Source organism: Coffea arabica, chromosome 2c, assembly GCF_036785885.1.
Source record: "Coffea arabica cultivar ET-39 chromosome 2c, Coffea Arabica ET-39 HiFi, whole genome shotgun sequence".
Taxonomy (NCBI): domain Eukaryota; kingdom Viridiplantae; phylum Streptophyta; class Magnoliopsida; order Gentianales; family Rubiaceae; genus Coffea; species Coffea arabica.
In genome coordinates this window covers 27,581,639-27,594,488 of record NC_092312.1, presented here as the reverse complement: position 1 = coordinate 27,594,488, position 12,850 = coordinate 27,581,639, and the positions used below count along the sequence as shown (strand labels likewise).

The 12,850-nt window shown below is 34.1% G+C and overlaps 2 protein-coding genes across 2 annotated transcripts; both read left to right on the top strand.

The window, feature by feature from the left end:
* On the top strand, nucleotides 1-579 carry LOC113724189 (probable mannitol dehydrogenase). The gene is made up of 2 exons (XM_027247114.1): nucleotides 1-23; nucleotides 138-579. The coding sequence occupies exons 1-2, from the start codon at nucleotides 1-3 to the stop codon at nucleotides 577-579; spliced, it is 465 nt and encodes a 154-aa protein (XP_027102915.1).
* A 9,350-nt stretch (nucleotides 580-9,929) lies between these two features.
* LOC113724188 (transcription factor bHLH118-like) lies at nucleotides 9,930-11,525 on the top strand. The gene is made up of 3 exons (XM_027247113.2): nucleotides 9,930-10,473; nucleotides 10,761-11,111; nucleotides 11,215-11,525. Exons 1-3 carry the CDS (start codon nucleotides 10,102-10,104, stop codon nucleotides 11,299-11,301), a joined length of 810 nt encoding a protein of 269 aa, XP_027102914.1. The 5' UTR covers nucleotides 9,930-10,101; the 3' UTR covers nucleotides 11,302-11,525.
* The last annotated feature ends 1,325 nt before the right edge of the window (nucleotides 11,526-12,850 follow it).

Below are 12,850 nucleotides of genomic sequence, written 5' to 3'. Positions count from 1 at the left end.
ATGTCAGCTTGGATCCATCAACTGTGATTGACTTTCCCTGTCCCTTGGGGGCTGGAAGAATGTTTTCACTTGAGAATGAATTTCACAGATTGAAAATCTTTCGCTGATGAATTTGGTGCTAAAGTGACTGTGATCAGTACGAGTCCTAGCAAGAAGGATGACGCCATTGTACATCTTCAGGCAGATGCCTTTCTGGTTAGCCATGACAAAGACAAAATGCAGGCTGGTATGGAGACATTGGATGGGATCATTGACACGGTCTCGGCGGTTCACGATCTCGGACCATTGATTGGTTTATTGAAGTCACAGGGGGTTCTTGTCCTGCTTGGTATCCCCAACAAGCCGCTTGAAATTCCAGCCTCTCTCTTGCTTTCGAGCAGGAAGGTGGTGGGAGGGAGTGCCATTGGCGGCATCGCGGAGACGCAAGAGATGATTGATTTTGCTGCGAATAACAAAATAACTGCAGATGTTGAGATTATACCAATGGAGTATGTGAACACTGCAATGGAGCGTCTAGCAAAGGGTGATGTCAAGTTCCGATTTGTAATTGACATTGCAAATACTTTGAAGGCTACCTAGCTTAGTCCGCGCAGTCTCACCACCAAGTCCCAACAAAACTCAGAGGCCACCAGTATCATTTCCCACCAGTCGTCAGTGCAGTAAAGAGAAAAAAAAAAGAAAAAAAAGAGAGTCGTCAGTGCCGTAGAGAAGTCAGCACTAGGAATTTCTCAGATCATTTCCACTCTTAAATGCGTTGGAAAGTTAAATCAGCGATATCCATAAATTCCGTGACCAGCGGTGCAATTAACGCAACCAACATCGATCACCTTCCCACTTCTTCCCTTTACTTTACTTTGACACACAGAACAGCGTCTGCAGGCAGCTAAATGGGAAAGTAGCACAAGCCAGCAGCAGCCATTCCTTAAGAAATACAAGTGGGATTTGGAGTATTTGGGGAAATATGTTGAGGTGTTGGAGGAAAAGGGGTTTTTGGGTCTTCGTTTTGCATCTCTGTCGAAATTTTTCATTTGCAGATCTACAACTATGGTGGGTGCAAGCTTGGAAGAGACATGGAGGACAAAATTGGAATGAAATGAGTTTTTTGCTAGACACAAGTTACCATTAAGTCGCGTAAATATCACTCGCTAGCTCTCCAGCCGGTTAGCAGGTAAAATCCAAACAAGTCCAAAGCACAGGGGGTTTAAGTGGGAGTTTCTAAACAATGAGGAGATTTCGTGTCAATTTCCTTAACCACAGGGGGGTTTTATGTACTTTACCCTTCTATTTATGGTACGAAAATATACTATGAGAAGTAAATGACAATGTTAAAATTTCACAATAGACCTATGCCTCTATTTAGTGTGCTTATTATGTACCATTAGGGCAAACTAGAAAAGGCCACATTATAATAAAATTATGACAAAAAGCATGTTTACTACTAGTTTGAATTCAACATATGATGAATATCCTACTTCTAACTCATTTTCCCTCAAATTTCAATCATAATCCAGTCATCTTCAACTTCAGTTTAATATATTTAATCTCTTATAATCGAATGCAGTCACAGAAGTGTGGTTAAAAATAGAAGCATGTGTTCTCATTTAGAGTGGAATTAGATTATGATAAATTACGTCAATAGTTCCACAAATGTGATACCAAACATAAACAGCATTATAACTAGAGCACATCATGGACAAAAGAAATTGCAAAACTTTTCTAAAGGTTGAGGTTTACATCCTGAATTAAAAAATGGAATTACCTAAATATACACTTGATTCAGGAATCATGGTTTATAGGAAAAAAAGAAGACATCTCTAGCAGATTCAAGAATTCAGTACCTAAATATACACTTGATTCAGGAATCATGGTTTACAGGAAAAAAAAAGAAGACATCTCTAGTAGATTCAAGAATTCAGTTATTAAACCTTGAAAGAGATTTTGTGGGATTAAAAATGGAAAGGATCCAAACAGCAATAAAGCAACAACCATCCCGATTTACTAGAATCTTCCATAAATCTTTAAATACTCTAGAACCCTATTTTTTATTTTTTTAAAAAAAAAAGAGGAAATTTTATTACTAAGATTACTGAAAAATGTTGAGCAGCAAATGATTGACAAAGTTGGGGGAGAATTTTAGAAAAATTCAACATAATCAGATGATTTAGCATATAGAGCCAATTCATGAACAACTTGAAGGAAGACATGAAAATATCTTCTTCTTTTTTTTTTTTTGACAAAGGGGAGGAACGCCACCCCCACTTTTATTCATAATAAGTAGAGATACAACGGGCACAAAATTGAACAATTTCTGTTTGTAGAATTAGGATAGTTTCACGATCCTAATAGAAGGCATTCCAATGAAATCTAGTCGAATTCCCCCACGAGCCAGTCGTGGTCATTCATTCCGGTGCTCATACAATTTGATATCCAGGTGAGGATGAGCTACTCCAACATTTGCCAGAGTATCCGCCATCTTGTTAGCCTCCTTGAAACAGTGGAAGAGCCTAGTAGGTACGTCAATCAATTTTCATATCTGCTGGACCTGTAACCGAATACACCATGGGCAATTGATTCGATGTTGCAGAATTCCCACCAATAGTAGGGAGTCTACCTGGACGTTAGTATTTGTAATTCCCCTTTGATCACATAATCGGAGTCCTATCAAGAGAGCCAATGCTCAGCCTGGATACTAGATGCCTCGCCGAATAAAGCATGAAAATATCAATAACAATCATGATCCATTTTTAAATGAACAATGGGGTGGTTGGAATTGCGATTTGCAGTGGCATTGATTTTATGCCAATATTATAATACATCAATTATGAAGGGATTAGGTAGCTCCATATCTTCTGCCTGACAAGCAAAATCCGGAATCCCATTGTTTAAGCTGGTTTAGGACTGAGCGAGATAATTAACATATATTGTACAGACCTCACTGTCGCCAAAAACCCTCGTGGATCCTTCACGAAACATTTCTTACTTGTTTTTGCAGCTAATCAAGCAGAAAATTTTTTTATTTCTTAATATGAATTTAGAACAAAAGCACCAGGCAACGTAGTAGTAAGAGCAGGAAGCCTTTCCCGCATTAAAGAAAGAGAATGGACACAAATTCAACAAGTTTTGAAGGCAAAATATTTAGAGATCAAATTAACGTACGCCGAGCAAAACCTGTTTAGAAACACATGTGAACATGGCAGGGTAATCTGCCAATCTTTTTGTCAAAGAATGAAAAATTGATACAATATTGAAGCATTAACATTGGAAATCAACTTTCCAAGCCATCAAGGTTTACACAAGCTGAAAATTTTACAGATTCTTTCACAAAGAAATAATAGTTCTCCAAAGGAAAGGAGACCGGTAAGTTTGATAAACTGATTGCAGCAGTAAGTGATTAATTGGATTGTTTCATGCCTAGAAAGTTACAACTCAAGGATGATATTATTATTAAAAAGGAGATTTCAATCATGTGAAAAGTTCGACTTACATATCTTATTCGCTAAAATATTCAGAAATGCCAGGCCAGAGAACCTGAAGATGGAAATAGAATATTTAGCTTGGTACTAATGTGACGCCGTGTGAAAGAAAAGAAGGAAACTTGATTAGTTGCTCAACGTTTTAGCTTTACCATTTTGCCATCGACTGACGAAGTCATCTTAATTTCTTAAACAAGAGGCACCCACAGAATTGTAGGAGAAAAATCTGCAAAAATCAGCTGAATTTTTTCTTATAGGACACCGGACCATTTTTATTTACCAAGATTAAAAGGGAGAAAAAAAAGAACAATGACATCTTTTTACGAGAATTCATGCTCTAATTTCCTCTTTTTATTCTATTTTCTTTGCATCATAATTCTGCATAATCCAGTCCTTCTGACTTCTCCTAGTTAAAAGGGAAAAAGAAAAGGAGAAACGAAAAGTTTCTGGGGTTCAAATGAAAGGATGAAGAAACTTGAAGAAGAAATAAAAGATTTGAGATGAAGAGTATCATGGACAGCTTTACTTTGCTAAGGATAAAAATCTTTTTACTACCAACAATTCTCAATAAATGCCAAAACAAGAAATTTTCTGTCTCTTTTTATGTGATTTCAAAAGTTCATTTTAACATTTAATTCTTTACAAGAAATCAAACAAATCTACTCTGGCACTCTTCATTGGTGAATTTGCAAATTATCAAAATTGACAATCGCTGTACATATCAATATGCTTCCTCAAGACATAACTACCAAAAGAAAACACATAAAACATGTGAGACAATTCTATCTGACTCATATTAGAGTGCTTGGCCTTCAAAGAGAGTTATAAGCATTCTGCAGTCCGCTATCTCATGGCCGTCCTCCAGCCTTTTGTTGAACTCCGTCAAATGTGTATTTCGAAGATATATGACAAATTGCAAATATATGTTCAAATACAAGTGGCAATAATCAAATGGATTATTGTATATGACAAATTTTGTTCTTTTCCTTGATGAATTCTAAGATGCAGGATGAGATCATAATCTATTAATTAAGGTTTAAGTTCAGAAAACTGTAGAAACTAACTAGGTCATAGCAACATTTCAAAATCTTCTAGCTGGTAGTAAAATTGAAGAAGCAATATTGACGGTGGAGAGGTGGATAAATAAGTTTAGAAAATCTCTAATTAAATAGGTTAATTAGATTTGGTGGGTTACCCAATTATACCCATTTATTTAAATGGGTATAATTGGGTAACCATTTATACCCATATGTAAAATTTAAGATATTCATACCCAACTATTTATGGATAGATATGGGTAGAATCTAATTAAATTGGTCTTTTTTATTCCTATATCTACTTGTTCGAACTCAATATATGGTGAACATCCTACTCCTAACTCATTTTCCCTCAAATTTCAGTCACAATCTAGTCATGTTCAACTTCGATTTAACGTATTTAGGGTGTGTTTTGATAAAACTGAAGTTTGAAAACTAAAATCTGAAATCTAAAGTTTGAATCCATTAAATTATTGAATTTTACGTATTAAATTAAATACATTTGAGTGTATATTACATTCAGTGATTAGTGAAAAGCGCTTATCACTTATTTTTTTGAACAAATTTTGCCCAGAAAATTTATTACCACTTAATTAATTCAGATGTTCAATTTTTGGTTATCAAACACGTCTGAATATATTAAGATTTGAATCCATAAGTGTTGAATTAGATTATTAAACATAAATGTTGAATTGGATTATTAAACAGTACATGTATTCATTCGACAAACAATTTTTGGAATGCAGTCACATTAGTATGTTTAAAAATAGAACCACATGTGATCATTTAAAGTGGAATTAGATCATGATAGATTACGTCGATAGTTCCACTAACATGATACCAAACATAAACAGAATTATAACTAGTGTACAGCATGGACAAAAGAAATTGCAAAACTTTTCTAAAAGTTGAGGTTTACATCCTGAATTAAAATATGGAAGTACCTAAATATGCACTTGATTGAGGAATCATGGTTTACAGGAAAAAAAGAAGACATCTCTAGTAGATTCAAGATTTCAGTTATTAAACCATGAATGAGATTTTGTGGGATTAAAAGTGGAGAGGCGCCACATCAATAAAGCAACAACCATCCCGATTTAGTAGAATCTTCCATAAATGTTTAAATACTCGAACACCCTTTTTTGATAAAAATAAATAAATAAATAAAGAGGAGATTTTATTACTAAAATTACTGAAAAATGTTGAGCAGCAAATGATTGACAAAGTTGGGGGAGAATCTTAGAAAAATTCAACATAATCAGATGATTTAGCATATAGAGCCAATTCATGAACAACTTGAAGGAAGACATGAAAATATCAATTTTTTTTTTTTTTTTGACAAAGGGGAGGGACGCCACCCCACTTTTATTCATAATAAGTAGGAGATACAATGGGCACAAAGTTAAACAATTTCTGTTTGTAGAATTAGGATAGTTTCACGATCCTAATAGAAGGCATTCCAATGAAATCTAGTCGAATTCCCTCACGAGCCGGTCGTGGCCATTTATTCCAATGCTCATACAATTTGATATCCAGGTGAGGATGAGCTACTCCAACATTTGCCAGAGTATCCGCCACATTGTTAGCCTCCCTGAAACAGTGGAAGAGCCTAGTAGGTACGTCAATCAATTTTCATATCTGCTGGACCTGTAACCGAATACATCATGGGCAATTGATTCGATGTTGCAGAATTCCCACCAATGGTAGGGAGTCTACCTGGACGTTAGTATTTTTAATTCCCCTTTGATCACATAATCGGAGTCCTATCAAAAGAGCCAATGCCTTAGCCTGGATACTAGATGCCTCGCCGAATAAAGCATGAAAATATCAATAACAATCTTAATCCATTTTTAAATGAACAGTGGGGTGGTTGGAATTGCGATTTGCGCAATGGCATTGATTTTATGCCAATAGTATAATACATCAATTATGAAGGGATTGGGCAGCTCCAGATCTTCTGCCTGACAAGCAAAATCCGGAATCCCACTGTTTATGCTGGTTTAAGACTGAGCGAGATAATTAACATATATTGCACAGATCTCACTGTCCCCTAAAGGCTAAAACCCTCGTGGATCCTTCACGAACCAGCGCTTTCACTGCGCCTCGCGTGTATTCTATTTTTGTAAGTTCTTTCTTGTTTTATGTTTTCCTTGTTTAGTATTGTGTATCTCTGTTGAGCGTGAGGATTGGACACTAGAATAATGCATCAATAAAAAAAAAAAAAAAAAAATTGGACACGTGTGATGCACATAAGAAACATCCATTATCTTTTTGAAAAACAAAGAAAAGGCTTTTTAATAGCAGAATGTATTTACGAAAATTGTAGGTCAAGATTCTTACCTTAATAAGTTTGATTTGAAGTTGGTCAGAAGGAAAATGTTTGTCAGAAAATATTGTCAGTTTATATTCGGTTTATTTGTACAAAGAACATTAAATATATTGGCACGTTGAGAGTGCTTTTGGGCACTTCAAGGCAGTTGGACTACTTAGACTTGCTAATGGAGAGGTTGACTAATTAATTTTAGAATTAATTTGTTTATATTTAAATTATATTTTGTGGCAGGGCCAGTTTGGGCTTTACCATCTAGAATTAATTTTACAACAATTTTTTTCTTTAATTTCAAAATTAAATCTGTCCAGTAATTTAAACAGACATCCCTCTTAATTAGATCAAATCATTAAATACCTCCTTAACTATTAGGTGAGTTCACCCACAAAACTTTAGTCTAGTGACTAAATTTGAAATTCCAAAACTGAGGTTTGAGTTCAAATTCCTTTTCTCTCACTCTACTCTTAAATTCCATCGCTCTCTTGCTAGAAAAAAAAAAACTTTAAAGAAAAAGGTGCCGCCTTTTCAATTCCGTGTCTTTATGGGTCAGGCTTCTTCTCTATAGAATATAGATATAAATCTTATTTCCAATTGTCATAAACCAGGTTTGGAGTTTTTCTTATGATTTTATAGTACTTTATTTGTAAACTTTCTTTTAGTATGCTCAAAAAAAATTTCTTTTAGTGAGAAGGGAATAAGAACATCTTTAAAAACCAAAAAAAAAAAAAAAGGATTGAGCATCTTAATTAAATACATTGAACACAGGCATTGAAGTGTGTGTGTACTTTCTCTTAAATTAAGTTCTGTTAACAGATCACAAGTGGGAATTGAGCCTCAGAAAACTGTTACTTTTCAAAAAATTAAATTCATGATAAAAGGAAAAAAAGGGTCTTGAAATATTTTGCAATGTGACATCAATTTTAGTTTGACCAAGTACGAGTAATACTTGGTTCCTAATCATTTGTGGCATTTTTTACTTTTATAAGTAGAAGGTCTTGAATTCAAAACCTCCTACTTACAATTCCTCTCACCTTACCACTTAACCCAACCCTACCTCCTCATTTGCAGCATCTTGAGTTTTCACATTGCCTCAATATCAGACAGTCCACACACCCAATATAATTAACTCGGAAAAAAATTACCAAAAGTCCATACATCATTGTCATCAAATATTTGAAGGATTTAGCAAACGAGTGATCTCAATCACTTGTTAAGATAGTTTCAAGATTTTTTTTTTTTTTTGTAAGATTGACGTTAATTAGGAACACCATCCCAATGCAAGAGAGAAAATAAATGTAAATGTGTGATTAATATGATAAATTAAGTGTAATTTAAATGTCTTAACAAGTACCCTCGAGACACTCATTAGAAATATCCATATTTCGGACCACTCTAAAAAAAAATCCCCGGCTTCTTAATAGGAAAACTTTATAAGTTTACCAAAACAAAAACTGAAATACTTTGCTAAGTCCACCAAAACAAAAACTCAAAAACACCATGTTTACTTCTTCCCTTATTAGGTCAAGTTCACTTCTCATTCAAACAAAACATGGGAAAATCGTTTACAACGTCTCTCACATTTTACAAGATAATTTTTTTCGTCCCTTACTTTTAAAAGTGTAATTTTACGTCTCTTACAAATTCACATTGACCAAATTTGGTCCCTACCTAGGTTTCTGATTAATTTTTTGCTGGAATCTACCACGTGATCATTTTTTAAAGGTAAAATTGTCAAATTAAATTTTTATATAATCTGATTCATAGTCCCTCACATTTCACAAAATGAAATTTTTCGTCCCTAACATTTTATAAAATGAATTGTTTCATTCCTCACATTTCAAAAAATGAATTTTTTCATCCCTCACATTTTTCAAAATGAATTTTTTCAACCCTCATTGATCATGCGTATGAATAGCTTTTTTCCTATAAACCCACGTATATGTTTATTTGATTTTACCTGAACAGTACGAATAACATGTAATTTATCTCTATTGGATTTCATCTAAACATGCTAATCGTAGTTATAAACATGCTATTCAATAGATATATATAGGAGTTTAAAACTAATAATTTTGTTTGAAACCCATGTATATATTTATATGATTTCACCATTTGAACCTATTCAATATTTGTGACATTTCTCTTTTGGTAATAATTTATTTATTGAATTATATAATAAGGTCATCTAATTAATGGGTCCTAACTCGAATTCTATAATTATGCTAACAAATTTCAGTTTAAATATGAAATTTCTACTCGACACTTTTAAGATCAATAGTTGAATTACTTGCCTTATGATTGTCTTAAAATTTGAAAATGTCAATCACTTATTTCTTTTTGTCATACTTTTCTTTTGTTTATTTTTTCTGTCCAAATTTAATTCGATATAAATACTTGATAATATTTAGGATTAAATGTCTTTTTTATTTTCAAATTTCGAGTAAAAGAAAATAAATATAAGTAAAAGCCTAACAATTTTTTTAAACCCATGTATATATTTATTTGATTTCACTTGAGCAGTACGAATAGTATGTAATATATGTCTATTTGATTCACATGCTATTTGTACTGTTCAGTTGAAATCAAATAGATACATACATGGATTTAAAAAAAATTATTCACACAAATGATCAAAAAAAGATGAAAATTTTCATTTTGAAAAATGTGAAGGATAAAAAAATTTATTTTGTGAAATGTAAGGGATTATGTATCGAATTATATAAAATTTGATTTGATAATTTTGCCCTTAAAATATTATCACGTGCAAGGCACGTGATGAATTCCGACCAAAAACTAGTCGGAAAGCTAAGTAGGCACCAAATTTGACCAATGTGAATTTGTAAGGGACGAAAAATTACATTTTTAAAACTAAGAGACGAAAAAAGTTATTTTGTAAAATGTGAGAAACGTTTTGAACGATTTTCCCACAAAACATCAAACATGAATAGTTTAATGCTGCATTTTGTTTTATACTATTGTAGGCGAGATGTTGGACCCTCAGCTGTGAACTTAATTAGCTGTAGGATTTTGTTGTGCACATGTATAAGAAACAATCAAAGGTTTAAAATATTGCAGGTGAGGGAAGGGGCACTGGCCAATCCGATTTTCTTCTATTTGTTTATGAAGATATTGAAGGAATCTGGCAATCCTTAGCCCATTAAGGAGATCTCATTGTACCAAATAACCCTAACAAACGGATCCCTAGTTTGGCGACTCAATCATATCACACAGAATATCAACCTAACAAAGCAGCTGTCCGAAAATGGATGACTTTACCAATTATTTGTTTCCTTTACAGCAAGATGATCCGCTGCTTTTTCAGTATTCTCCAATCCCGTCCGTTTCTTTCTACCATAAAGACACCACAATCCATCGTCAAGATCTGGTAAATCAGGGTGCATCTTCACTTGTTTCACCTCAACTGAATACTGAGGAGAACAGGAATAGCACGGCCAGGAAAAGGCAGCAAAAGCCATCACCAGCTGTTCAAGCTGATAATCATGATTGTGGGAAGAACCCTGATGACAGGAAGCAGAAAAGAACCTTTCACAGAGATATGGAGCGTCAAAGGAGGCAAGAAATGGCTAATCTTTATGCTTCTCTGCGAAATCTACTGCCTCTTGAATACACAAAGGTGACGAAGCTATACTGACAAGTTAATTTTATTGGAGAATTCTCACTTTTTATGCATAATCACGAGTATAGATCATTGGCATCTAGAAAATTGGATTTTTGTTAACTTAGTGGAATTTGCCTGTGAAAAAACACTTGTTAGCTTTTTAAGTGTCTTTTACAAACCTTATACCTATACTCCTTTCTTACAGTCCAAAAAAGTACAATGCTGACTCATTTAGCATTTTTTGCTAGTTTAGTACCACTACAAGAATGCAAGATTTATTGATAAGTTTCTTCTTTTTCCAGGGGAAGCGTTCGATAACAGATCATGTTCATGTGGCAGAGAACTATATAAAACAGGTCGAGATGAATATTAGAAAATTGGAAGTTAAGAGGGATAAGCTGAGAAACTTAACAGGCGGTTCAAGCCATGTGCACCTCAAAAATGTAGAGGGAAAAAACTCTTTTTCTATTAACTTTACTGTCAGGCCATGCTCGGCTGGTGGAATTGAGATTTTAATGAAGAAATACGTGGCCGATACCAATTTATTTCCACTTTCAAGGATACTGGATGTGCTGCTTGACGAAGGCCTTACTGTTGTTAGCTGTGTCTGCACCAGAGTCAATGAAGAATATATTTACACAATCCAAACTGAGGTACAATTATGATGTACAGATATGACGAATGAGTCAAATACTTTCACTGCAATAACTTTTTGGCCATCTTGTTATTTACATGGTTTGAATAAATTGTTTTCAGGCCAGTCATATGAGAGATGTTGATCCATTGTCTTTGCAAGAAAAGCTGACTGAAAAAGTCATGACCTGGAAAAAGTTCGAGCCCTAAAGCAATGCATGGAATTGGGCTCATTTTGTTCGAGTCTCATAAGTTCAAAAGGTTTTAACTGCCAAGAGATTCAGGTTTCTGAAGATTTTCGGTGTCCTGCTTATTTTTAATAGGTTCTCATTTAGTAAAATAATAAAAACACATGATTAGGTGAGTTACAAAATTGCTAATGTGAAATCCAGATTCTTTTCTAATGGAAATTTAACACCTCTTCTTGGCCATGATTAATCATATCTTCCAGCTTTTTCTTACCCTAAAATTCTTTTCTGCATGTTTATATCCTCTTCTAGCATTGGCTTTTTAATACCCTAAATCTGGTATGTTTTGATATGCAGGATAAGATGATAAATTTGTCCATTCTTTCCCTTCTTAAGAAAGTTTGATAGATACAGAAGAAAGAAATTCTTTCAGCTTAATGTGAAGTAGGAGAAATTTGTGATATTGACATATGGAACGCAGAGTGAATGCACTAATTTAGTTGACCAGGAGGTGACAAGTTACCAGCATTCACTGATCAAGGCAAATAAGTCATGTGAATTACACGATTTAGGGTATAATATTTTGTGATCATAGTGAAGCAAAATTGACAGAAGATAATAAAACTTGATTGGTTCTTTTCGATATACAGATTGGATTGTATGTGAAGGTACATATTGTTAGGTACAACTTTTCTAAATCCTCGAATTATCCTTCAATAGAGTTCAATGGGACTCTTTTCTCCCAGTTAGTTGGCGTTGATTCAATACTGCATCTCCTAATATCCATCCCTGCATATATATATATATATATATGGTGCTGCTTCAATGTCATGGAAAACTTGGGTTGTCAAACAAGATAGACTTTCATAGAAAGATTATCACCGATAATTTGTTTGAGTTAGGACAAGTACCCTTCACATATTTATTCCATAATGCTGCTTTATTTTCAACAACAGAAGCTGTATGCTGGAGGTTGTTGTATACCTAATAGGGAGATACCTGAATTTGGTTGATCAAATGGTTGTAAAGAAGAGGGAAGGAAGAAGGGGCATTAAAAAAACATAGTCCTTAGGTTCCTAAGAGATAGTTTAGGTGGCATTTTACATGTACACTTGCACAGGTTATACTTTTCTTTAACACTTGAACGTAAACTGTTTGTAATATGAACAAAAGTGAAATGCACAGAGTTCTCTTAGTATTTGAGAAAACCCTAAAAACCACGCTATCTGGTGCTACTTCTAGGTTTCTAGTGCATCATTTCATTAAGGTTGAGTAGCCCCAGTATTTTCAAGGTTCGACCAGAATATAACCAAAGTATTTGCAGCAGAGCAGGACATTAAATAGGTATAGGGCATTTAGCGTTTGACAAAAAGTTGTAGGCAGATACAAATTCTTGACAATGTAAAGATCAAATTACCTTCATAATTTAGTACAGCTTAAAGATCAAATCACCTTCCTAATTTAATACAGCTTAATTTAATTTACTTTGTCCTTTTGCCTTTACTTTGGTCATTCCCTTGAATGCAGAAAGTTTCAGGTATAAATAGATGTAGGTTGATTCTGATTGAGCC

What these genes read in the sequence shown, in the direction of transcription:
- LOC113724189 (XM_027247114.1), top strand. Translation starts at nt 1, where the DNA reads ATGTCAGCTTGGATCCATCAACT. An exon ending in TCAGCTTGGATCCATCAACT is followed by an intron (nt 24 to 137) that starts GTGATTGACTTT and finishes GACTGTGATCAG; the next exon opens with TACGAGTCCTAGCAAGAAGG.
- LOC113724188 (XM_027247113.2), top strand. Translation starts at nt 10,102, where the DNA reads ATGGATGACTTTACCAATTATTTGTTTCCTTTACAGCAAGATGATCCG. An exon ending in TGCCTCTTGAATACACAAAG is followed by an intron (nt 10,474 to 10,760) that starts GTGACGAAGCTA and finishes TTCTTTTTCCAG; the next exon opens with GGGAAGCGTTCGATAACAGA. An exon ending in TTTACACAATCCAAACTGAG is followed by an intron (nt 11,112 to 11,214) that starts GTACAATTATGA and finishes AATTGTTTTCAG; the next exon opens with GCCAGTCATATGAGAGATGT.